Here is a 27,725-nt window from a genome sequence, read left to right as displayed (position 1 = left end):
GCCAGTGGTAGTTTGATAGGGATTGCATTGAATCTGCAGATTGCTTTGGGTAGTAGAGTCATTTTCACAATGTTGATTCTTCCAATTCAAGAACATGGCATATCTCTCCATCTATTTGTATCATTTTTAATTTCTTTCATCACTGTCTAATTTTCTGCATACAGGTCTTTTGTCTCCTTAGGTAGGTTTATTCCTAGATATTTTATTCTTTTTGTTGCAATGGTAAATGGGAGTGTTTTCTTAATTTCACTCCCAGATTTTTCATCATGAGTGTATAAGAATGCCAGAGATTTCTGTGCATTAATTTTGTATCCTGCTACTTTACCAAATTCATTGATTAGTTCTAGTAGTTTTCTGGTAGCCTGTTTAGGATTCTCTATGTATAGTATCATGTCATCTGCAAACAGTGACAGCTTTACTTCTTTTTTTCCAATTTGGATTCCTTTTATTTCTTTTTCTTTTCTGATTGCTGTGGCTAGAACTTCCAAAACTATGTTGAATAAGAGTGGAGAGAGTGGGCAACCTTGTCTTGTTCCTGATCTTAGTGGAAATGGTTTCAGTTTTTCACCATTGAGAATGATGTTGGCTGTGGGTTTGTTATATATGGCTTTTATTATGTTGAGGAAAGTTCCCTCTATGCCTACTTTCTGCAGGATTTTTTTTTTTTTTTGTGGTATGCAGACCTCTCCCGCTGTGGAGCACAGGCTCTGGACGCACAGGCCCAGCAGCCATGGCCCACAGGCCCAGCCGCTCCGCGGCATGTGGGATCCTCCTGGACCGGGGTACAAATGCACATCCCCTGCATCGGCAGGCAGACTCTCAACCACTGTGCCACCAGGGAAGCCCTCTGCAGGTTTTTATCATAAATGGGTGTTGAATTTTGTCAAAAGCTTTCTCTGCATCTATTGAATTGATCATTATGTGACTTCTTAATTAAGGGAGAGAGAGAGAGAGAAAGAGGTCACTATCAAACTGTAAACTTTTAAAGCAAAGACTGTCATGCTTGCCTCTTTTGTATATACTCCTTAGTACCAACATGATAGGCATTTGATAGACATTCAGTAAATATTTGTAAAATTTGTGACCGAAGAGTCTTGTTTGACACCTTACAGTTTGTAAATTATTTCTATTTTGTCCAATATTTTATGTGTTTTTGATTCCCCCTTCCCTCTGGCAGGTGTTATGATGCTACAACTTCTGGAAAAAGTGATTGAGTTGGAAAATTGGACAGAGGGGAAAGGTCTCATTGTCCACGGAGCAAAAAATACTTTCTCCTCAGGATCTGATCTGAATGCTGTGAAAGCACTAGGAACTCCAGAGGCAAGTATTGTATGAATTATGCAATAGGTTCTACATGTTTGTCAGACATCTGGGCTAAGATACTTATGTTCTACTTATATGGTTATTATCATGACAGCTTTTCTTTAATAGCTTTCCAAGGATCAGAGTTTTTGTTTTGCTTCTTAAATTAAAGATTAGCTTGTAATAGTGTGAAGTAATGAGGAATAAAATGAAGGACAGGAAGACTAGCAATAAAAAGTTCATTATTAAAGCCAGCAAGCATTTTAATTTTTTAAGTGGAAGTCCCTTAGCATCTCATGATAAGTTTTCCATGAGGTACCTAGCATAGCTTTGGCACATGGTAGACTTCAACAAATGCTTACAGTTGAAAATTTTTCTTTTGAATTATGATTACAGAAAAGGAATCCAAATCATTTGTCATTATCTGTCCTCCAAGCAACCTGTTTTTCTTGAATTCAGCCATCCACTAACATCCCCTAGGCAGAAAAAAAAAGAAAGAGAGTAAGAGAGAGAGAGGAGAGAGAGAAGAAAAAGAAAAAAGTGTCTGTTGCCATTTAATTACAGATGTGAGCTGTATGTAGGTAATAATGTTTTAATGTTATTGCACAACTCTCATACCACTCTATGTAGTATAATGATCTCTATTTGCATAATATATGAGGAAGGATCTCTCTTTTAGAAATTTTGATAGATTTGTATTTGAATGCTGGTTTCAACATTTTCTGGCTAAGTGATTGGGTAAATCACTTATTCTTTCTAAGTCTTATTCTCCTAATCTATAAATAAGAATTGTATATTTCACAGAGCTATTGTGAGGATTCAAGATAATATATATAAAGTGCCTACTAGCATGGTGTCTGAAAAAGGTAGCTATTATTTTTATTTCAAAGATCATCATCCATGATGATCCATAATTTGTAGCAGCACGAGCCTTAAATTTGTAATTCCTCTGAATGGTTAGAGTGAAACTGCAGAAATGCATCTCGGGGCAGGGGGGCCTCCGAGGAGCTCTGGTTCTTTATGTCTCAGATCGGAAAAAATTCAGCAAGAGGCAAAGTGATAGATAGGAAATGATTTATTAGAATAGGATGCTTATAGGTTTACAAGCAGGCAGGCAGGAGGGTGCTGCCCTGAGAACTTAGTGGGCTACAGTTTTATAATCAAAGGAAAAGTGGGGAGGGGGAGAAGACCACCTTCTTCCTCATTCTTGAGTAGACATCACACTTCCAGCATTGGTTCCTCCTCCATGTTGGGTGGGGGATTTTTCTTGTCCCTACATGGTCAAACTGGGACTGTCATGGTGTAATGGAAATGAGCAAAAAGGTGGTAACATATATTAAAATATGGTAAATCATCTCAGCTTTCAGTATAATGTCACCTTTTCCTTATAGTTTTATTTTCAGTGTATGCGGAGAAGCATGTCCTAGAAATCATTAACTTACTGACCTCACTGGGCAGGATGTGGGTCTCATTCCACCATTATTTTATTGTTTGGGGCGTGTCTCATGCTTCTGTTGCGATTTTGCTTCTAAGCAAGCCTGCTTGGTTTTGTGGTGAAGCAAACCTGCTTTCTTGAGTGATCATTAACTTATAGGGTCTCCCATACTTTGTCTTTACTTGCAGTCCCCTAGTGGGATTAACTATTTAATCACCTACTTTGTCCGTTTAACCTGTCCCTATCAAGAGCACTAAGCTGGGGATCTGAATATATGGATTCTCGCCCAAGCTTTACTGATCATTAACTATGTGACCTGCAAGTCATTTGATTATAATTTTTCATTTCTAGAATAATTGTATTGCTAAGCACTTTACTTTGTTCACAAAAGATACTATATAAAGATATCGTAGAATGAGATAATAGATTGCTGTGGGTCTGGTGTGTTGTCTGCGTTGGGCTGCACCCTGCAGACCTGTAAGGCCGGTATTTCCCCAGCTTTAAGACCTAAGAAAGAGCCCGGAGTCAGTGACAGAGACATCAGTGGTTCAGTGGATAGGGGGAGCGTCTGAAGCAAGGTCCTGGAGCAACACCTCACCATCTGCAGCAGATGGCGGGTGGGACAGGGCAGGACAGTCTTCACTCCAAGGGCAAGGGGAGATTGGAGATTGCTAGTTTTAAGGGGAATTAACCTCAGGTTGGCTCATTGGTTACCAGGGAAACTAGCAGAGGGACACGCCCCTCACCACCCCTTTGTTAAGAACAGTCACTAGCTGGGGCCTGGGGCAGGTATGTAGGAAGGTCAGTCATGTGAGTAGGGTGTAGGTAAAGCAGGCACTGGTGGAGCAGGGAATGTATAGAGAGCCAGAGAACAGCCATCTTGAGTGGCCTGACCTTACAGTCAGATAGGAAAACACCCCTAGAAATGTGAAAGGTTATTTTGCTTTCTTCTAGTTAGAAGGTTGTTTCTGTCTAACTACATCATGTGGCCAGGATTTTTTCCCTATAAATGTAAAAACTAAAAGTGGAGACATGCTAATTGTTTCACATATATATAGCCAGTCTGATGTAAATCATGTAGGAAAATATGTATCATTTTTATTCAGACTTCAGGTAAGGGGCCACTACATAAAGTTTATTCTTTCCAGTAAGGACATTCTCCAAGTAATCTGCTGTCTTGAATGCCTGCAGTAGAGTAAGATTGACTTTTGATCAACAGCTGAGAACTCGGGTGGTGTTACCCCAATGCTTAAATAACACTGCCGGTGTTCGTCCCTTGTAGTTATGCACATCTGCCGGTCTCACTAGGAAAAAAAATCTGGAATTGTGATTCTGCTTTACAGTACATATGCTTCAAGCCCGGATTGGCATTTAAAATACCTTATTTTATTTAAAGCATTTTTTTGGTGTCGATGGATCCTTTATTGTACTTTTATGAAACGTTCTTAGTCATAGTTATAGGAAATATATAGCACAGAAATAAACAATTTGAGTAAATTCTCTTCATGGATAATATTAAGAAACACAGTAATATTTACAAAGTATGGTGTATTTGTCACATGATTTTTAAAATTAATAAGAACTGGAAACAGTTTACATAAAGTTCCTGTTAACTATTTCCATTTGTCATATAGAACATATTCCTATATGCCTGAGAAGTAACTATAAATAGGTGTAAAACTGAAAGTTTCAATGGCCTTGGGACTTTTGAGGCTCATACATGTTTATGAATTGCAGCTGCACATATAAACACATCTGTCCCTCACAGCTGAGAGATTCTGAGATGCTTAACATGACTTTAAGTATACAGCCTTTCTCTCAACAAAGCTCTTCTTTATCTAGTATACTTACTCTTTGTTGTTGCAAATGCATCATTGCATCTGCTTATTTGGTGAATTTGCTCTTCTGAGGATGATGAGATAAGTAGAATAGATGATTTTAGTAATTGGGTTACTTTCCCTTCTCATTATAATAAGATACATGAAAGTGATTATTATGTGGCTTTTTAAAAAAAGATAATTATGTTGATGTTGCCACTGTATGTTTTCAGTTTTGAAAAAATATTTTATTAACGAAAATTACCAAATATAAACAAAAGTAGATGTGTCGACTGAAAAAAAGTGCGTGACCTAAAAGTTGACAGTTATGTTTTTTTTTTCGGCGGACATTCTTAGGACTTCAAGCCTGGAGACAGCATCTCAAATAACCCTGAGAAACTGCTCCGAGGAGGTGAGAGGGAACCAGAATATATAGGAGTATTTGCAACAAAGGGCAGGTAGTCGGAATGTCAGAAGATTATTGTTAATTAAAGAAAACCAGATATCTCAAGTTAAGGAATTTACTACTTTTCTATGTATAGGGAGGTGCAAGAGTCTGGGCTCACTGAAATCATTCCTTTGATAGGCACTTCAGCTGTCTGGGGCCAGTGTCCTGTGTTTTCTCATCCTGAGTTTCCTTAATCTGCATTGTTGGGGTGGCTGCAGTCTGATGACTGCTAGATGGGGGGCATTCCTTGTTTCCATCTCGAGTTCCCTCAGGGCTCACCATCGGCAGTGGCTGCTGTGACTGATGGCTGTGACATCCTTTGTTTACTGATATGACAGGCAATATTTTTTTTCTCAGACTAATATGTTGAAACCCTCATGTACTCATAATAGTATCAACAGTCATCAACATTATTTTTGCTTATCTGTCATTGCAGTTTTTTTTTCCTTTATGTACGTGGTCTCCTAAGAGGTTGGTTTCGTATTGGTACCCTTTGTTTAATGAGCAGGAAAAGAGCTCTCGTTGTTCCTATTAGGCAGTTAATCCATTGTTGAGAAGGTCCAGGCAGGGAGATGAATTAGCATAACACAAGCGTTAGCCCTGAAAAGTTATGGGACAGAAAAAAAGAATAAAATAGGAAAAAGTCTAGTGTAAGTATTAACCCATTTATAAGATTTGAATTGATGCTACCAATGTTCTGCAGACTAAAAGGAGTCTTTTTTCAGAGGGCAGAAATAATCAAAATCCAATTAGAAGCTTCAAGATTTGGGGTAATAAAAACCTGCTTACTCTGCAGTGAATGGGTTTAATGCCTCAAGGAAAAGTCTGGCATTTTAGAAACCTTTATACTCTTAATCTAGCTGGAAGATAATATCCTCCTTTGTCCGCTGACCTCCCTTGTTACTTTTCTACCAATCTGTTGCCCCTTATTTCTCTGTTGCCTATATTTCCACAGCAACCTCAAAGTTCTTGTCTAACTTCTTTGCTTTCGCTATGACTATTGTACAGTTCCATTGTAGCCTTATTAATTTGTAGACAGGCTATTATAATTTTCTTGAAACCCTTCCATGTATTTTGAGGAAATTAATAAATTCATACAACAGGCACTTAGGGAAAAAAAAGAGGCTCATTTATGGTTATGCTACTGTAAGGGGGACCCCTTCCGGGGCCCAAGAGTGGACTCTTGTCTAACACTGGGAATTGAATTGTCCGAGGAGACACCTGTACTGACAAAGCAAAAGACTTTACTAGGAAGGGGTGCCTGGGCGGAGAACAGCCGGGTATAAGGAACCCAGGAGAACTGCTCTGCCACGTGGCTTGCAGTCTCAGGTTTTATGGTAATGGGGTCAGCTTTCCAGGTTGTCTCTGGCTAATCATCTTGCTTGTGCCCTTATTTGGTCCAATTCCTGGCAGCGCATACATCTCTCAGTCAAGATGGTTTCCAGTGTGAGGATTTCTGGGAGGTTGGCAGGACATATTATGGGCTGGCGTCTCCTCCCTCATTTTGGCCCCTCTTCTGGCTGGTGGTAGCTTGTCAGTTCTGTTTTCCTTATCAGTACCTCCTGTTGTGAGATAATTCATTCAAGCAGTTATTACCCTGCCTGGCCAGGGCAGATGATTTCTGTCAGTGGTTTCCTAACGGTTCTAGGATAAGATATGTTTATAGGCTGGGCATTTTTCCACTCAGGATACGTGTGACTTAGAGTAAATATGATGCTGATAGTTTCCTTTGGCACTTAGGCTGGGCATCATGCGTCTCATCTTTGTTATTCTAGGAGGAGCTGGAGGAGGAGGGTCTCAGGGTATCATCCAGATAGGATGGAAGTATCCCCTTCTGCAGCAGCTCTGAAAACCTTTATTAAGTTCCGAGCTCCCAACTTTCATTCATCAGAGTAGGTCTAGATTTTCATTGGTTCCTTTCTTTCAGTTTATTCTATCACAAGTCAGGGTTTCTCTGTCACTGGCTTATTTTCATCCTGTAGCCTAGGAAGAGGCCTGAACATTTAGTCATTGTTGGCTCAATAGCTTTGGGGAATAAATTTAATAAATTAAATATTTCTTCTCCCTAGGTCATGTTGGCTAGTGCAATGTAATCTCTACTTTATGATACATTTAAAGCCAAAGCATATCTTATTATCTGATTGCTATTACTGATATTAATTATAACGATGATAGATAACATTCTTGTTCTAGTACTGTATGTCAGGCACTGTTCTAAGCTCTTCCATGTTATAACTTATTTATTACTAATTCCCCTAATGAGATATAGGTACTATTACTAGTACCATTTTACAGGTGAGGAGACTGAGGCACAGAGAGGTTAAGTATCTTGCCAAAATTCAAACTAGCTATTAAGTGTTAGAGCCCAGATCCAAACCTAGGCAGTTTAGCTCTAGAGTCTGTGTTGTTATCCATTATTCCATATTGCTTTTAAACATTTTTAGTGTGACTTTTATCTTTTGAATGAGAAGTATACTAGTACTTATGTTTATACCCACCTCACTTTCATTTCTACCAATTCTAAATAATTCCATCAGTATTTTAAGTACTCTAAAATCTAGTAATAGAAAATAAGCCTATTAAAATTACTTTGTTAAGATAATTTAACAGGCTTTATAGGACAGATTTTTAATAGAATATAAACTATTCTAGTTTTAAACCTTCTAGCTCTTTGTGCTTGTGTTAATTTTCTCATCACTTTATTGTGTAGACTGACCTTCCTGATAAAGGCTTTCAGTTAGGAAATTTGTATCATACTGGTTTTTACCACTCATTGACTGCCTTTGTTTTGTGAGTCAACATAGTTCTCCATCTCAGATTCATCTGAGTCAGTTAACTTCAGCAAGCACATACTATATGCAGAATATTGTACTGCTAGCTTCTGAGGATAAAGAAGGCATTTTGTTAGCCTCAAAGACTTGATTATATAGGCCTAGCAAATGCCATCTCCCCTTCTCCTCTATAAAGCCTTCTCAACTACCCCAACCCAGTTGAAATGAATTGTTTCTTATTTGCCACTGTTCTCAGCTTGTTCAGGCATTTCTTAAAATACATATTATACTATACCTTGATGCATGTTGCATTTCGTTATTTCTTACAAGATTTTTGAGGACTGGGGACTGGGACCACATTCTACTGATTATGTTCCCTATCCTTACTTTGTATAGATGATGTGACTGATAATAAATCCAAACACAGTGTATACAATCTATAAATTCTGTAGTTAAGTTAGAAAAATAAATTTTTTTTAAATTTTTAAACACAAAGGAGAAAACTATTACTGTGGGATTTAGAAACTCTTGATGGAAAAATATTTGATCTGGGCATTCCTTGAAATAGGTAGAGAAAAGGACAGGCTGTTCCAAATAGTGGGAATGATGTGAGCAAAGACACAGGAACAACCGTAACTGTAAGGTGTTAAAAGAATGACAAATAGTTTGTCGTTGCAGAAGTTAAGATGCTTGGATGAGGGGTACAGTAGTCAATAAAGTTGGTAAAATAGTTTGAGATCAATCCTTCCCAAGGAATTTAGACTTCATTTTATTGGTGATATGAAATTATCATCCTACAGGGAGGTTTTTCAGGCAGGATGCAAGATATATCACAGAGGAAAAAAAAATTAAATATAGAGAGACCAGTTAGGAAGCAAGACTGTTGTAATAATCTAAGCATGAGTAACACAAGTCTGAACTAGTGTTGCAGCAGAGAAAATAGAAAAAGAAGGGCTTTGCATTGGAAATATTTCAAAGGAAGGATTGAGGGGACATGCTTGTTAACTCATCGAGCATGGGAGAACTGTGAAATGGATGAGTTAAAGATAATACCAAAATTCTGAGCCTTTTGGACCAGAAAACCTTTCCTGTTAACTCAGAACTCACTCTGTGATTTTTTACGGAGTATCTAGGTACATTTTCATCTTTCCAACCATTCTTTAAGTCAAATAGAACAGGTTTTTAAAATTTTCATTCCTTCCTTATGGATGAGAAAACCGAAGTTCATAGTTATGACTTGCTCAAGTTTATGTTATTATTATGTGGCAACACTAGGATTAAAACCCAGCTTTTCACAACCAGTTGGATTTGCCATGCTGAATTTGAAGTATTAGCAGAATGTGAAATTTCTAGCAGGTTTTGGGACTCTACGTGAAAACAGTAGTTGAAGCAATGGGAATGGTTGAGACTTCCAAAGGAGAAATTGTAGATAAAGGAGAGAAAGAGAATCATGGATTGGATTTTTGGTAATAGCATTTAGCTGAATAAAAAGAGATAAAGAAGAAAACTGGAAAATAACAATCAAAAAAATAGGAAGAGGATCAGGAGTGGAAGATGTTGCTAGAAACTGAGAATATCAAAATGAAGAAACTGGTCAAAGCAAGATGCTATATATATTATGGAGACACAGAGGAAGATGAGGATAAGGAAAAGCCATTTAATTTAACAAATAGGAGATATTAGAAACCTTTGAGGAGAGTCTTTTTTTTTTTTTTTTTTTTGCGGTATGCGGGCCTCTCACTGCTGTGGCCTCTCCCGTTGCGGAGCACAGGCTCCGGACGCGCAGGCCCAGCGGCCATGGCTCACGGGCTTAGTTGCTCCGCGGCATGTGGGATCTTCCCGGACCAGGGCACGAACCCGTGACCCCTGCATCGGCAGGTGGATTCTCAACCACTGCGCCACCAGGGAAGCCCTGAGGAGAGTCTTTTGAGAGAAGGCTGAAGACCATATTATACTAGGTTGAAGAAAGTATATGATGGAAAAAAGAAGAGGCAATGAGTTTACACTACTATTAGGAAACTTGTTTTTTAGGATCAGAGTTTAGGATAATAGGTGGGTTTGTCTTATGCCTCTTCCCTCCAGATTACCCTGAGTAGAACTCTCCTCTTTTCTAGGGTATATGACTTAGGTGTGAGAGTTACTCTCTCTCTCACACCTAAGTCTTTACTAATAGCTCATGCAAAGCTGAGCTCAAGGAGCCCTAGAAGATCAACACAATTAAATACTGCACCATTTGCATTTCAGACAGCTTTAAAGAGTTTTAAATGAAAACCTCATTTTATAAAGTTTGGTATATTTTTGGCTTTATTACTTTCTAAATCCTGAAAGTGTTTTTTAATAATTTCTTATATAATACATTTGCATTGTATCTTTATGCTTATTCTTATTTAAAGGATGGAATGGCCGTATGCATGTTCATGCAAAACACCTTAACAAGATTTATGAGGTAATGTATCTGTTTTTAAAATATAATTTCTAAAAAACCAAAAATAGCTCTTCATTCTATGCTTTGCAGTAGTTAAAAAGTAGTCACTGATTTTCTAATCATATTTTTTCTAATGATGAACTATTTGTGCCATCAAGGATTGTCATATAATCAAATGTTACTGAAGGACATACAAGTTATGTCTCTTAAAAAATAAGAGATGAGAGATAAAAAGAATTTAAGACATAGCACTTTTCCCTAAAGAGCTAATATTTAGGTATAATCTGGCTATATTTAGGTATAGACATGGGAAAGATAAATACTGTTACTAGACCGGAATAGTCACTGGTCAAGAGATGACACATAAGGATTACCTAATATTCAAAATTAGTAGAATGTATAGTGAAGTGGTCTGTATCTGCAAGGAGATAGAAAAAGAGTTTCCAATTGGAGAAGGCTTTTACAGATTTCTGAGGAAGATGGATTCACTTTGCACCTAGATGAGGAAGAAAAAGGAGAAAATTTGGGGCCTGTCATTTTGCATTTGGGGTTACAAACTGTGAAATTATTGGGCTGATAAGCTTTCTACTTCTGTATTCTGAATGTAAACAATTTAAATATAATTAAAACTAAGGAAATTCATATTTATTTAGCATACTTGTTAATTGGACGTCACTGTATTTTTGGTACTCTTTGTATGTGAGTCTAGAAAGAAAAGTGGAATCAACATTACTGTTTAAAATACCTTCTTCATTGTCTTAGCTCCTATTCACCTACTTCTCTCTATTACATTTGACTTTTTCTTAAATAAATCTTAAAACATTTTTTAAAAAAATAATCCTTTTTAGGGACTTCCCTGGTGGTCCAGTGGTAAAGAATCCACCTTACAATGCAGAGGACGTGGGTTCGATCCCTGGTCAGGGAACTAAAATCCCACATGCTGCAGGGTAACTAAGCCCATGTGCCACAACTACTGAGCTTGCACACCTCAACTAGAGAGCCTGTGTGCCGCAAGCTACAGAGCCCACGTGCTGTGGAGCCCGTGTGCCACAACTAGAGAGAGAGAAAACCCACATGCCCCAACTAGAGAGAAGCCCGTGCCCTGCCAGGAAGAGCCCGCATGCTGCAACAAAAGTTCCTGCGTGCCTCAACAAAGATCCTGCATGCCGCAGCTACGACCTGATGCAGCCAAAAAAAAAAAAATCCTTTTTATTTGGAAGCAGTGTGTGTAAGAAATTTGCAATTACTTTAGACCTGCACCTCTTCATTTTGGTTAGACCTACAAAAAATTCTATACTTTCAAAACATTTTAAATTCACCTTTTAAATACACACTTTGCAAAGTGGGTCTTTGCAGACACGAAAAGCTAAGACTTATTTTTACTTCAGAACCATTCTTTTATATAGGATCAGTGTCTGGCGATCATTTCAGTGAGTAATGAAAACATTTTTGATAGGAACCTTCAATAACAATTCTGGAGCTCAATCTTCTGTACCACAATTCTTCCTTTTGGATACAGCCTTAATTTTCCCATCCATAATTTGATATCATTAAAAATGGACTAAGACAATATCATATTGAATTATTCCCGATTGCCAGCTGCTGAAAAGTTCCAGGAGCTGTATACAGGCCTACCTCAGAGATATTGCAGGTTAGGTTCCAGACCACTGCAATAAAGTGATATCGAAATAAAGCAAGTAACAATTTTTTGGTTTCCCAGTGCATATAAAAGTTATGTTTACACTCTACCATAGTCTATTAAGTATGTGATAGCATTGTGTCTAAAAAAAATATACATACCTTAATTTAAAAATACTTTATTGCTAAAAGATGCTAACCATCATCTGAGCCTTCAGTGAATCGTAAACTTTTTGCTGGTGGAAGGTCTTGTCTCAGTGTTGACAGCGGCTGACTGATCAGGGTGGTGGCTGCTGAGGGCTGGGATGGCTGTGGTAATTTCTTAAAACAAGACACCAGTGAAGTTTCCTGCATCAGTTGACTCTTCCTTTCATGAATGATTTCTCTGTAACATACAGTGCTGTTTGATAGCATTTTACCCACAGAGGAACTTCTTTCAAAATTGGAGTCAGTCCTCTCAAACCCTGCCGCTGCTTTATCAAATAAGTTTATTTAACATTTTAAGTCCTTTGTTGTCATTTGAACAGTCTTCACAACATCTTCATCAGGGTAGATTCCATCTCAAAAAACCACCTTCTTTGCTCATCCATGAGAAGTAACTCCTCATCTGTTAAAGTTTATCATGAGATTGCAGCAACTCAGTCACATTTTCAGGCTTCAGTTCTAGTTCTCTTGCTGTTTCCACCACATCTGCAGTTACTTCCTCCACTGATGTCTTAAACCCCTCAAAGTCATCCAAGAGATTTGGAATCAACTTCTTCAAACTCATGTTAATGTTGACATTTTGACCTCTTCCCACAAATCGCGGATGTTCTTAATGGTATCTAGAATGGTGAATCCTTTCCAGAAAGTTTTCAAGTGACTTTGCCCACATCCATCAGAGGAATCACTATCTGTGGCAGCTATAGCCTTATGAAGTGTATTTCTTAAATAATGAGACTTGAAAGTCAAAATTACTACTTGATCCACAGGCTGCAGGATGGATGTGTTAGCAGGCAGGAAAAGAGCATTAATTTCATTGTACACTTCCATCAGAGCTCTTGGGTGACCAAATGCATTGTCAGTGGGAAGTAATGGTTTGTTTTTTGGTTTTTATAAATTTATTTATTTTTGGCTGCATTGGGTCTTCGTTGCTGTGTGCAGGCTTTCTATAGTTGCAGTGAGCAGGGGCTAATCTTTGTTGTGGTGCACTGTCTTCTCATTGCAGTGGCTTCTCTTGTTGCGGAGCACAGGCTCTAGGTGTGCGGGCTTCAGTAGTTGTGGCACTTGGGCTCAGTAGTTGTGGCTTGCAGGCTCTAGAGCGCAGGCTTAGTAGTTGTGGCACACGGGCTTAGTTGCTCTGCGGCATGTGGGATCTTCCCAGATCAGGGCTTGAACCCATGTCCCCTGCATTGGCAGGTGGGTTCTTAACCACTGCTCCACCAGGGAAGCCCTGGGCAGTAATAGTTTGAAATGAATCTTTTTTTTCTGAGCAGTAAATCAGCAGTGGGCTTAACATATTCAGTAAAACATGTTGTAAACAGATGTGCTGTCACCCAGGCTTTGTTGTTCCATTTATAGAGCACAGAGTAGATTGAGCATAATTCTTAAAAGCCCTAAGATTTTCAGAATGGTAAATAAGCATTAGCTTCAGCTAGTAGTCTCCAGCTGCGTTGGCCCCTGACAAGAGAGTCAGCCTGTCCTTTGAAACTTTGAAGCCAGGCATTGACTTCTTTCTAGCCATGAATGTCCTAGATGGCATCTTCTTCTATTATAAGGTGGTTTTGTCTACATTGAAAATCTGTTGTTTGGTGTAGCCACCTTCATGAATTATCTTAGTTAGATCTTCTGGATAACTTGCTCCAGCTTCTGTATCAGCACTTGCTATTTTATCTGGCACATTTATTATGTTACAGAAATGGCTTCTTTCCTGAATTCTCATGAACCAACCTCTGCTAGCATCACACTTTTCTTCTGTATCTGCCTCACCTCTCTCAGTCTTCATAGAATTGAACAGAGTGAGGACCTTGCTCTGGATTAGGCTTTGGCTTAAGGAAATGTGGCTGATTTGATCTTCTATCTAGACCAATAAAACTTTCTTCCTATCATCAGTAAGGTTGTTTTGCTTTCTTATCATTCATATATTCACTGGAGTAGCCCTTTTAGTTTCCTTCAAGAAGTTTTCCTTTGTATTCACAACTTGGCTAACTGTTAGCCAAAGCCTAAAAATCCAGCGCAATAAAGCGAAGCACAATGAAATGAGGTGTGCCTGCATTATACAAAAACATCCATTTATTTGGAAGAAAGTTGATATGTCTATAGTTTAAAAATATATAATGATTTGGGGAGGTATTTTGATAAATTACATAGCATTTAGTATGAATTATTATATCTTCATTATACTGTTTTGCTCATGATACATTGGCGAATAGTTCTGTATTAGCCAATGTATTTGAGGTGTGTTTATTTTTATAAACATAGTTCAGTAATTTTGTTTCTACTGCATCTTAAGTTTTAAAAGTATTTGTAAAATTAAAAATATTAAATCCATTTTTCCTTTGTCCTTCAATATACAGACTTCCTTTAATAAGTGTTGCACTAGTTCAAGGTCGGGCCCTGGGTGGAGGAGCAGAAGTTACTACAGCATGTGATTTCAGGTAGGGTGAAAATTGTATTACTCATTGCACAGGCATAATTAACATATGCTCAGATTCATATTTTGCCTGAAATCAATATTTTATTCTTTTTTTTTTTTTTTTTTTAAATTTATTTATTAATTTATTATTTATTTTTGGCTGCATTGGGTCTTTGTTGCTGCGCGTGGCTTTCTCTAGTTGTGGCGAGCAGGGGCTGCTCTTCGTTGTGGTGCGCGAGCTTCTCATTGCGGTGGCTTCTCTTGCTGCGGAGCACGGGCTCTAGACGTGCAGGCCTCAGTAGTTGTGGCGCGCAGGCTCAATAGTTGTGGCGCACGGGCTTAGTTGCTCCGCGGCATGTGGGATCTTCCCGGACCAGGGCTCGAACCCATGTCCCCTGCATTGGCAGGCGGATTCTTAACCACTGTGCCACCAGGGAAGTCCAATATTTTATTCTTAAACAGGATAATCAATTAGTGAATATTTTCTTTTTGCTAATCATTAAAGTAGATAATTTTAGTCAGTCTAGTATAACGCCATAATTATTTCATTACTATGCATTTCAAAAAGTTAACAAAAGGATTTGAATAAATCAAATCCATATTAGCGAAGTCCCTGGGGAAGGAAACCAAGAAAATATGTGAAACATTAAGATTCCCAAGAATTATACAAGAAAAGTAAAGAACTAAAAAAACCCAGAGAAAGAAAAGAGAATGAAGAAAGAGACTGCTTAAGTCTTCCTCTTACAAATAACAAGGGGTATTCTGAGAACTATTTCCTATCTTTACTGTGATTTGTAGTAACTTTGTGGAGATTTTGGGCTGATTAGGGAATTTAATTAGAGAAAGTTATTTGGGACCAATTAACCATTCAATCCCTAGAATTCTTTTTAGTATTGGCTAGCTGTACTTTATATGAATGACACAATTTTGATAACGCCTTCTATATTTTGGTTTTGTGTGTATAAAACATAACTTCAGTTTAATGACTTGCTACAAAATAGGAACCTATGTAACCACATTATAGGTCAAGAATTGAAAGATTACCGGCACTCCTGAACCCCCATATATGCACCTTCTAAGTCATAGATCCTTCATTTCCATCTGTAGGAAACGATTACCCTGTATTTTATGATAATTACTTTCTTACTTTCCTGTATAGTTTTATAAGTTAACTATTCTATAACCAATATATTCTATTTTTTTTTCTTTTTGAACTTAACATAAATGGCATCATATACTAATAGAAATACTATGAGGAAAGATTCAGTAAGCTAATGCATGCAAAGTAGTAACATTTTATTGATATATTAATTTTTCTTTTTTAAATTTATGACAGGTTTCAATTTATAAGTTGAAATATATCACTTTGTATTCACATAAATCTGGATTTTAAAATAGTTTTGGTGTATAAGACAATTTACAAAGATCCCAGTCTCTGAAAACTAGTACTAACTGGGGAGGATTCTTGTACATAACGAAAAATGGCCATTTCACGTGACAGTGACCTCTGCTGTCAACAGTGCAGATTGCATCAGGAAGCTACATTTCATTCTGTGAGGAGGAAGCAGTTATTGGCTTCATGGACAATATAAGACTAAATATACATTTGCTCTGTGTGTGAAAGGATTAAATGCCACTTTACCCTGAAACACAGGTACTTGTGGAATATATAATTTAAATTTATAATTATATATAATATATATAAGATATAAAGTATATATTTAAGTATAATTTAATATATTTAAAGAATCCTAAGGTATATGTGAGTATACATTATTACACTTAAAAATTCTCTACATAAAAAAAACATTCTCTGCATAAAAGTAAGTGCAAGTTAAAACTTTATAGATGTACTCTGGAGAAAGTATACCCTCTAACATAGAGTCTGGTGTTCATCTTTAAGCATTTATTAGACTTTTGCATCATCCTTTATATTCATTCCTAACCTGTGTTTGGGTGTAGTTAGGGTTTAGGCCAAAAGGCAAAATCACAGAAAAAATAGAGATTATTTAGTCCTTTAATACTGCTAATTTACCTTGCTGTGTTATTCTCTAAATGAAGTGTCATGTGTTCCTAGAGCCTCATAAAATATTTAGTTTTTTGGGGCCTCCCTGGTGGCACAGTGGTTGAGAGTCCCTCTGTCGATGCAGGGGACATGGGTTCGTGCCTCAGTCCGGGAGGATCCCACATGCCACGGAGTGGCTGGGCCCGTGAGCCATGGCCGCTGAGCCTGCGCGTCCGAGCCTGTGCTCCACAACGGGAGAGGCCACAACAGTGAGAGGCCAGCATACCGCAAAAAAAAAAAAAAAAAAAAATTTACTTTTTTTGATTATGAGTTTTCTGAGGGTACTGCCCTCATCGGGTATATTCAGTAACATAACCAGATACAGTCACTTTTCCAATGAAGACATATTCATTTGTGGACCAACTACTTGGCATATACAGACCCTCATATTAAATTGCATTCAGTAGAGTCATTCATTAAACACAGTTTAGCACCATGGCTAGCTAGGTACTGCCATTTAAGAAACTTGTATGTCTTGGGTTTTTGTTTAGTTTTTCTAGTAATACAGTTTTATTACATTTTATAAAATTTCTGATTCACAACTGATAAGAAATTTTAAAAAAATAGAAACTGATCCTTCACAATAGAAGTGTGAAAAGCACTCTCCTAGACTATTCAGCCCTTTTAAATCTTTATACTAAATGCAAGAGTTCTTAAAAGATAAAGGCTAATAGAGAGGGTTGTATACTGAAGTACATTACTAGCCATAGTTTCAAGGTAGTGATAAATCAATACAAATTACTCTAGCTGATTTTCCCCCCAACTTGATCAGTACCCTGTCAGTTATCTTCTATGACAAATTATATTATAAAAATACCTGCTTGTTATAAAAAAAACCACCAAAAGCTTTCATAGCATTCTGCTAAAAAGATAAGTTCCTTCCTTAGGTTGGCTCTTTTTAGCTTAACTTACTTACCTTGGAGAATTGCCTGGAATTCACTCTACTGACATTTTCATTCCTGCTGCTCTTCTATTACCAATGGAAACTATTTCAGAAGAAGAGAAATAATCTTAATATGAATATTCCAAAGAATTGAGCTCATGCACCATTCTATCATTACCCTACTCCCTGCCCCAAAACCCTTTAAAACACCAGCTGATAATACATGTAATGAATTAATGTGTCAGAAACAGGTCTACATGGCATATATAGACCCTCATACTAAATTGTCTTCATTTGAGTCATAATTTTCATTTAAACTTTCTTAGAGAAAATGGCTTTTTAAAAACATTTTCTAAAGTAAAACATTAACTTATGAATTAAAAAATGGCATTCTACAGTGCTCACAATCTCATCACTCTAACATCTTTCCCTTTAGTGACAAAATTGATGAGGAAATAAAAAGCTAGAACTGTATTAAAATCATTTGCTTCAAATTTTAAAATTTGTCTTGATTAATTAAAATATCTAGAATGAAATTTAAATTAAGAAAATATTTATTTGAGTATTAGTTTTCTATTATTGCAGCCATAACAAATTACCACAAATTTAGTGGCTTATAACAACATCAGTTTATTTCACAGATGTATAGGTTGGAAGTCCGGCTGGGCTCAACTGGGTTCTCTAAACCTGGTCACACACGGCCCAAATCAATATGTTGGCTGGACTGGGCTCTGAGGGTTCTGAGGGAGCATCTACTTCCAGGTTCATCGTGGTTACAGCTGGCAGAATTCAGCCCCATGCACTTGTAAGACTGAGGTCCCTGTTTTTCTGTCAGCCTGTCAGCCAGGGGCCAGTCTTTGCTCTTGGAGGATGCCTGCATTCCTTCTCATGTTTTCCATGTGGTCCCCCTTCAGCAGTGCTGGGTTAAGTTCCTCTCATACTTTGAATCTTTCTCACTTTCCCCTCTGCTGCATCTCTCTGACTCCAGCTGTAGAGTTTTCTGCTTTTAAGAACTCATGTAGTTAGATTAGGCCCACTCAGGTAATCCAGGATAATGCCCCTATTTTGATGTATATAACCTTAATTACATTTTCACTGTCCCTTTTACTATGTTTACTATGCACAGCTTCCAGGGATTAGGGCCCGGACATCTTTGTGGGACCATTCTACCTACATCATATGGGCTTGGCATAGAGAATATAGTTGACAGATTTTTCGCTTTTATATTCCTATTTGATCACCAATTAAAATTGGTAACTTTGTTACTCTAAGCTACCTTTGTAAACTCTTCTTAAACTTTTATTTAGGTACTTTTTAGAAAACATTAATAAGAGTTCCTATATACACCAAATTTATAAAGGTTCATTGATATAAACATTATTTTAAGTGTAACTATAGTATGGTTTCTTAGATTGGTTTCAAGCTCAAGTTTCCAGAATGTGTTTTAGGAGGTACTTAGAACACTCATTCCTTGATTCTGCTTTCTGTCTTACTCCATATCATTCAAAAGAAGGAGTTCAGGGTGGGACAAAGGGGAGAGAAAAGAAAATCTCTCAGAACTACCCTAGAAAATAGAAAATGACAAACTCAGAGTGCTTGGCTTTTCAGCATCAACTTTTGGCAATCAAAAGCATGTAAACAGTTAAATTACATGTCTGATATTTAGTTTTTGCTACTTAATTTGGTATGAGAGAAACTGGAATTGCATTTTTTGTTTGGAAATATAGTCAGCCCTCTGTATCTGTGGGTTCCAAATTCAAGGATTCAACCAAGGATTGAAAATAATTCTGGAAAAAAAATTCCAGAAAGTTTCAAAAAACAAAACTTCAGTTTGCCATGTGCTTGCAGCTGTTGACATAGCATTTATATTGTATTAGGTATAAATAATCTAGAGATGATTTAAAGTATATGGGAGGATGTGTGTAGGTTACATAAAAATACTACATTATTTTATATGAAGAAATTGAGCATCTGAGGATTTGATATACGTGGGGGGTCCCGGAACCAATCGTGGAATGGACAGAGAATTTTCCTATACCATATTATCACTTAAATTTACCGATTTTTAACACTTGCTCTTTTGTTTATCACCTTGTGTGTGTGTATACGTATGTTTTTGTTTTTGTTTTTGTTTTCTTTTTTGCGGTACGTGGGCCTCTCGCTGTTGTGGCCTCTCCCATTGCGGAGCACAGGCTCCGGACGCGCAGGCTCAGCGGCCATGGCTCACAGGCCCAGCCGCTCCGCGGCATGTGGGATCTTCCCGGATCGGGGCACGAACCCATGTCCCCTGCATCGGCAGGCGGACTCTCAACCACTGCACCACCAGGGAAGCCCCGTATGTTTTATATATATATATATATATATATATATATATATATATATATATATATATATATATATATAAAATAAATTTTTTTCTGAGACATTTGAGTAGGTTGCAAACGTCTTGCCCTTTTACTCCTTTAAACACACACATACTCACATAAATATATATTATTAAGAACTAGAGTATTTCCTTATTTAACCACAGCACAGTTGTCAAATAGAGGAAATTTGAGATCAATGCCATACTTTTATCTAACATACTTATTCCAGTTGTGTCGATTCAGCAGTAATATCCAGTATAGCACTCCTGGACTTTTCCTCCACTGCGAGATCATGTACTGCACTTAGTTGTCAGAGTTCTTCGCATTCAGAACTGAGATAATTTTTTTTTTAAGCCAATAAGTTTGTGTTATAACATCAATAGTAAGTAATACAGGTGATGATATTTTTTAAATGTTTATTGTGCTTTCTGGTTGTAAAAGCATATGTGTGCATTCTGGTGGATATGAATCACCTGGGGATTTTATTAATATGCAGTTCTGATTTCATCTCAGGGGTGAAGCCTGAGGTGATGCTGATGTTGCTGGTCCACAGACCACACATTGAATAACAAGATTCTAGATTATTTTGAAAATACTTATTTCAAAAATATTTTACATACAGTAAAATATACCTTACTGTACATTAAAACAAATTTTTTTAATGTACAGTTAGTTACAGACTAAAAAGTAAAGTTGTTGCCATTCAAAGATAATTAGCATTAGCACTGCGGTGTGCTTTCTTCAAATCTTTTTAAAACAGACGTATAGGGCTTCCCTGGTGGCGCAGTGGTTGAGAGTCCGCCTGCCGATGCAGGGGACACGGATTCGTGCCCCGGTCCGAGAAGATCCCACATGCCGCGGAGCGGCTGGGCCCGTGAGCCATGGCCGCTGAGCCTGCGCATCTGGAGCCTGTGCTCCGCAACGGGAGAGGCCACAACAGTGAGAGGCCCGCGTACCACACACACACACAAAAAAAATAATAATAGTAAAATAAAACAGGCGTATAACTTTCTATTTTTTAACAATTAGGATCATATGACATAGTTTATATTTAATATACTTGGAAAACATGAATTTAATAAATTTAAAATATTCCATCAGTCTGGATTGCTAAAATGTCCTCCTTTGGTGGTTTCTAATTTTTCTCTATTATGATTAATGCTGTGATAACTGCTTTATAAATAAGGCTTTGTCCTTTTGGATTATTTCCTTAGAATAAATCCTAGTACTTATTAAGTAGTTCAAGTACTTAGTCAAGGATGTGAAAATGTTTAAGGGATGTGAAAATGTTTAAGGTGTTTGATATATATATATATATATATATATATATATATATATATATATATATATCCTCCAGGAAAGATTCTGCCAATTTATACAACTACCAGCAGTATATGAGTGTGTTTGAGAGCATCCTTTCTTACAATGAGTATTACTCTTTTAAAAGATCTTTTCTAATTTTGATAATCAAAAATTAAATTTTATTTTAATTTGCAATTTTTAAAGGTTTCAGTGAGGCATAAATTTTCACATGTTCATTGATGTGTATCTGTGTGTGTGTGTGTGTGTGTGTGTGTGTGTGTGTGTGTGTGTGAATTGTCTGCATTTTCTTTTTGCTCTTCTTTGGAGTATCTAAGATTTAGCTGTTTATACACTGGATGAGAAACACATTTTTATTCCTCCAGCTCCCTAGGGAAATAAAATTCTCAATTATGCAATTTAGAGCCTGCCTGTCTACTTTGTTTTCAATCTCTAACACTGCTTTCATGAATATAAATAACCCTCAGCCAAAGGTATTAGCATTTCCAGCTGCTACCCATTAGTTCAAAGTATATTACAAAGAAAGGGAGCTATAAACAGCCTTGTCCCAAGGGAGCTACCGTAGGTAGCTCTTTTCTTAAAATACTAACTTAATAAGTAAAACACAAAATACACATAATATCCACACTTGCACAAATGTGAGCGTGCACACACACACCAACCAGCACTTCCCAGAGTCATTAGAAAACAAATTCCAGTTTTGCTGCGGCAGTGCCTGTTCTCTAAATATGAGATGTCCACCTTAGGAAGCAGTCACGCTGCCCACGCATGTTGCTTTGTTTTGTAGTTATCTCCGTATTATGTGGAAAGTCTTATTTTAGAGCCTGTGATATCAAGAAAATGTACCTCTGAGCATGCTAGGACTACTGAGTATTAAAATCAGACTTTATATTCCCAAAACATTTTACTGTGTTTCTGTCTCACTGTATCACCACACACACACACAATATTCACTCATTCAACCACATACTCTCTTAGTCAAGCAGTCTCTTTTCATAAAATACACGGAGCCTAATGAGAATAATCAGCTGAGAGCAGGAAATCAGAACAGTGAGCTATGGGGAGAATCTTTGGGGTCTTTCCTTCTGTTTTCCATAATTTGTCTTATGTTGTGATGGCAGGTAGAAAACAGGAGGAAGGAGGTGCCAGGAAAGTACATGCACAAACAAGTGTCTGTGTTCAAAGCATGATTTTAAAGTATTGTTTGTGGTCAGATATGTTGTTGCTATTATATAATTTTATGTGCCATATTTCACCATATCACCAGTTTGCTTTGTTATATTTGGTTTGTTCTTAATACCATGTAAAAGGACCAGCAATTTCTGGCCCTAAAGTTTATTTAAATCAATGATTTCAGACTTTAAATTTATGATATCATGTGATTTAATTTTGTAACAGGACTGCTTTCTTTAAAACTTTTAAATATTTCAGCTTTTACTTATATTGCATGATATTCCTTAAGTTAGTCTTAGAGAGATATATGTTTAATTTTTCTTGTTTTAAATCAACTTGGAATCTTCTGCTTCAGCCATATCTATAACAGAACAGTTTTATTTCTACCTTTATTTGGAAATGAAAAATGGTATATATTTTGTATTCTCCATTAACAGATATTGGGGAAAGGTAGTATATCATTATTTGCTGGGCTTCCAGTGCGAGTATAGCTCTTTTACATTCAATACTTTAGGGACTGAGTGAGTTTAGTCCAGGAAACAACTTTATAATGTCTTTCTAGCAGAAACACTGCTGTATTTGTAGTGACTTATCTATTAATGTAACCAACTTGACAATAATAAAAGCTAGGACACGTAGTTTAATATGTGCATTGTGAGGCTACAAAATACATAATTTTTATATTCCAAATAGAAGTATAAATAATACTGTGTTCTATAGATATGGCTCACTCAGAAAATTTAACACTGATTTTTTTTTAAACATATACACACACAATTCCTCTAAGATTCTGTTTAAAAGAATTGTGGTGTATATATGTTCTAAGTAACTTTCATATATTAACCATTTAATACTCATGGTAATTCTATGGCATAAGTACTATTGTTATATCTATTTTATAAACAAGCATACTGAGGCCCAGGGATGTTAAGTAATCTACTCTTCCTCATCCTCTTTATACCATGTGTCTTTTTTCTTTGCTGTATTTTACAAAGTGTAAAATGCACCCGGTCTAGTGGCCAAGCCAGGCAGTCTGGTTTACATTTATGCACTTCACATCAAAGCTGTACTCTATCCCAATGCAGTTATTTATGTGTTTCTAACTCTTTGCCACAGAGATCAGTAAAAGTACCTTTCTTTAATAATAAACATTTTTTAAAAACTTTTTTATAACTTTTACTAAAAAGCTTCCTGTTTTAGTAAAATTTGGTAATTGTTTTAAAATTGGTTTTCTTGAATACATTTGTTCAAAGTCCTGCAACTTATAGCTAACTCATCAGAAAGTAGTAGCACAGTGAACAGTCCTTTTAGGTATCAACATTGACTTTGCAACACCTGTGAAAGGTGATACTCTTCCTCAGGTTATGGGTAGTTTTTCTTATAACACTGATGCATCCATCCATACTGTAACATCAGGTATATTCACATTTGATTAATTTCCTCATCTCCCCTCTCCCAAGGTGTCACAGGAAATTTTCAACTTTGCCAGTAATAATGACACTAATAAACAGATGATACTTATAATTCTTTTACTTTTCAAAATAAGAGAGTATAATATGGTTTTATAAATGAGTCGGCTATAAGGCTTCAGAATCTTTCTCAGGTCTTCCAGTTTTCTACATAGATTAATAGATTATCCCTTGCAATAAATTACATTACAGGTGGTACCAGGTAACTGCATCTAAACTCTAGCAGTAATTAGTGTATAATCCTATAAGGCCTATCAGGAAGCAGTTTCTGGTTTTGGATGCATCTTGTTGATATGATGTTTTCTTCATAAATTCTGGTTATCACCATTGAAGATTTTATATTTAAACTAACTTTTAGGTTAATAAAGAGTATTGTGAAAGGTTATCATCTGAATGTTCCATATTTCTCTCATTGTTAGACTAAACTACTTTGTGTTCTTTTGTCACTAATACATTTTTTGGTCATATTTTCTAATGTATTGATAATATGTACATCACTACACAGGTACACCCTAGGCATGACATATAAAGAATGGATGTCAGAGTTTGATCACAATAGGTATTTTTATAAAGATCACTTCAGGATTTGTTAGTTACAAAATATGATTCGAAAAATCATACCTCACCTTGTAAAATAAGGCAAAAGGGAAAAACCACACATGGTATAAAGATGGTAATAAACATTCTTCTTTAGAAGCAAATAATTCCAAATATAAATATGCTTACATATATAATAACTTTTGTTGTCATAAGTTCATCTACATTATCCCAACATCTAGAACTTTAACCAACTTTTATGTTCAGCTGATTTTAAATGAATTTTTCCCTGACGTAATCCTTTTCTGTATTGTAGGCATAGATCTGAGTCATCAGTGTCAATTCCAGTATATAATTAGGAACTGTGACACATTTAATTTATTCTGTGAAAAGCTTTATAGGATTTTCAATACTAACAATATTCCTATTTCCAAGTCTATTAGACATTATTGTAATTTCTATTCTACTTTCTTAATTTTTGACCTTGATTTCTGTTTATTGTAAGACAGTACTCCTCTCACAACTTGGGGCTAGATTCAGATTAAGACACTTGTTCTTTTCTTCCCTCCCATTTAAAAATTATTTATTGAAAACTACTATTTTCATGGCTATTTGCTTCTAATAGCAGTTGTCCATAATTGAGGCAGACTTTCTCTTATAGGAATTCACAGCTGTGAAAAAGTTCTCTTTCCCAGTGGGTTAGTAAGTTGGCTTTTGTGAGAGTTCTCTACTGGAATATTTCTCTTGATTAAAGGGTCAGAGACTGAAAGTCTATTGTTCTTGTTGCTAAAAGAACCAAACCACCTGCAGCTAAGCATTGAACTCTTTGGAAAACCAGAACTATCTTAAAGTCTTCGTTTTTGTAATGAGTAGTTTGAAAGCAATAATTTTTCTTAAAAAGTTAAAATTCAGACATGACTTTTGGTCCAAATTTGAGATTTTAACATAGTGAATGCACTGAAGCATGCAGTCCAAATAAAACTCATACGCTGCATTCTCTAAACAGTATACCTTTATGCAGCCTATTAATACTATACACATATTTAACTGGCAAATGTGATTGCTGTGCCCACTAATCTCTTTGTGTTTATTCCCTTTTATTGTTCCACTTGATTATTAATCCCCCTATTCATAAAAGTTCCAAGATCTGGGGGAAATGAATTCCTGCTCTAGGAAATCACTCAGGTCCAACCCAAGCCACTATCAACTTTAATGGTATCCCTGCTTCCACTCTCATCTAGTTAATTGTTTTATGTACTGTGAGGTTAAGAGCACACATAATGAAGCTAACTTACTTGGATTTAAAATTCTGGTCCTGCTATAGCTGCATGGCCTTGGGTGCGCTATTTATTTAATTGCTGTTGTCTCTGTTTCCCTCCGTAAAATGAGCATGTTACTGTACCTCATGTGGTTGTTCTGAGGATTAGTTAACATAAAGTTCCTTAAATAGTTGGTGTGCTATTAAATGCTAAATAGGCTACTCTTACCAAACAAATCAGATACTACTCCTTTGGTCAGCCTCCTCCTAAAGAGCTTCACACTTAAAAAATAAAACCTGCCCTCCTGAGTGCCTATAAGCTTACCTGATTTCATCCCCCATTACTCTCTGTTGGCTCTATTCAAGCTACAGTAGCCTGTTCCCCAGAGATACTAAGCAGTTCTACTTCAAGGCCTTTGCACTTGCAATTCTCTCTTCCTGGAATTCCCTCCCAGAATTTTGCATCGCTCACTTACTTGGGTAGCTGCTCAAATATTCAGAGGACTTCTCCATCTAAAATAGCACACACCCAACACACATAGCCTCATTCTCTATTTCCTTGCCTCATTTTCTTTACAGCATTTATCACCACTGACATCATATTGTCCAGTGGTCTTTCCTAACAGGAATGTAAACTCAGCATAGGGATTTTACTTTGGTCATTCCTGTAGTCCCGCATCTAGTATTGGTAGTGCCTAGGAAATATTTGTTGGAAGAGTGGATCAATCAATTCTGAGTTTAAAAAAAAAAAGAAAAAAACATTTTTCCCCCCCCTGAGGACTACTGAGTTTAACTTACTATGCATTTTTTTTCATGATATGCACCTAACATTCCTTACTCCCATATTTTCACTTTAATCCAGGTTTTCTCAGTAGCCGCCACTCACTTGAAAAAGATACACTTTGGGCTTTTAGAAGTAAACATAAAGATTAGATTCTTATATGCAAAGTAAGAGATAAGCGAGCACAAGAATGTTGACCATGTTTTCAAAGGGAAGTGCTAAATACTGTGCAATAAATTGAATTCTATACTTACCCAGATTTTTTGAACATTATTTTTAATACAACACATCTACCTGTAAAGATCTATGGAGATTTCAGATCAGATTATGAATAGGTAGTACTTTGTGACTAAAGCATATATAGTTTCAATTAAGTTTTTTCTTTTCTCTTCTGCAGGTTAATGACTACCGAGAGTGAGATCAGATTTGTCCACAAGGAGATGGGTATAATACCAAGCTGGGGAGGTGCTAGCCGGCTAGTTGAAATAATTGGCAGTAGACAAGCCCTCAAAGTGTTAAGTGGGGCCCTTAAGCTGGATTCAAAAAAAGCTTTACAAATAGGAATGGTTGAGGAGGTCTTGCAGTCTTCAGATGAAACCGAATGTCTCAGAGAGGCACAAGAGTGGCTCCAGCAGTTTATCAAAGGGCCACCAGAAGTAATTAGAGCTCTGAAAAAATCTGTTTCTTCAGGCAAAGAGCTTTCTTTAGAGGAGGCATTACAGACTGAAAGAGATCTTTTAGGAACAGTTTGGGGTGGACCGGCAAATTTAGAGGCTATTGCTAGGAAAGGAAAGTTTAAGGAATAGTTTTTAAAAATAGGTACTGCAAGTAAAACTCCAATGATTAATATGTATAAAAGTTAAATAATATTAAATATGAATGTCAAAACGACTTTGAAGGCTTCTATTAGTATATCAGCTTTAAACAACTGTTTGAATACCTGAACTCATTGGCCTAGTTTTCAGTCTGTTTCAGTCTTGGGTACTTACCAAGTAATTTTGAACATCTGACTAAAATATGCAACACTTTCAGCTTAAAAATTATTAGTAATTCCCAAATTCCCATATTAGTTCTTAGGCTATAACCAAAGACCAGTTTTTAAAAGAAAAAAATGACACAAAATCTATTTCTGATGTTATTTTTCATAAAGTCTTTGTCTTGCCTTACCTGGAAACAGTTTACAAAAATAGCTTAATGAAACTTAGAGAGCAAAAGTGGAGAGGGGTCGGGGGGACAGGAAAATATGCAAAGGTATGACTAGTCCTTTTCTTTTGCTCCAAGCAGCTGGAGTAAAGAAGTCGTGGGCAACAGCCCTTCTTTTAAATAAAGATGCTCCTCACCTCAACCCTCTACACATTTGGACCTTATTTATTTGATCTTTTAAATAATTATTAGATTTCTATTTTAAATTATCTACGAATCA

The 27,725-nt window shown here is 36.7% G+C and overlaps 1 protein-coding gene across 4 annotated transcripts in view; it reads left to right on the top strand.

The window, feature by feature from the left end:
• The window catches only part of ECHDC1 (ethylmalonyl-CoA decarboxylase 1), a 46,515-nt gene extending 18,861 nt beyond the window's left edge, over positions 1 to 27,654 (top strand). For 2 of the 4 annotated variants that reach the window (XM_059083572.2, XM_059083573.2), the window contains 4 exons: positions 1,178 to 1,320; positions 10,167 to 10,219; positions 14,392 to 14,472; positions 26,700 to 27,654. In XM_059083572.2, coding sequence (XP_058939555.1) covers positions 1,178 to 1,320; positions 10,167 to 10,219; positions 14,392 to 14,472; positions 26,700 to 27,108 — 686 coding nt within the window. In that variant the 3' untranslated portion in view covers positions 27,109 to 27,654. The remainder of the gene's footprint in view (positions 1 to 1,177; positions 1,321 to 10,166; positions 10,220 to 14,391; positions 14,473 to 26,699) is intronic. The other 2 variants (XM_067010712.1, XM_067010713.1) reach the window with 1 other exon arrangement.
• Positions 27,655 to 27,725: the final 71 nt, after the last annotated feature.

This window comes from Kogia breviceps, chromosome 13, assembly GCF_026419965.1.
Source record: "Kogia breviceps isolate mKogBre1 chromosome 13, mKogBre1 haplotype 1, whole genome shotgun sequence".
Taxonomy (NCBI): Eukaryota; Metazoa; Chordata; class Mammalia; order Artiodactyla; family Physeteridae; genus Kogia; species Kogia breviceps.
This window is presented reverse-complemented; position numbering and strand designations above follow the sequence as displayed.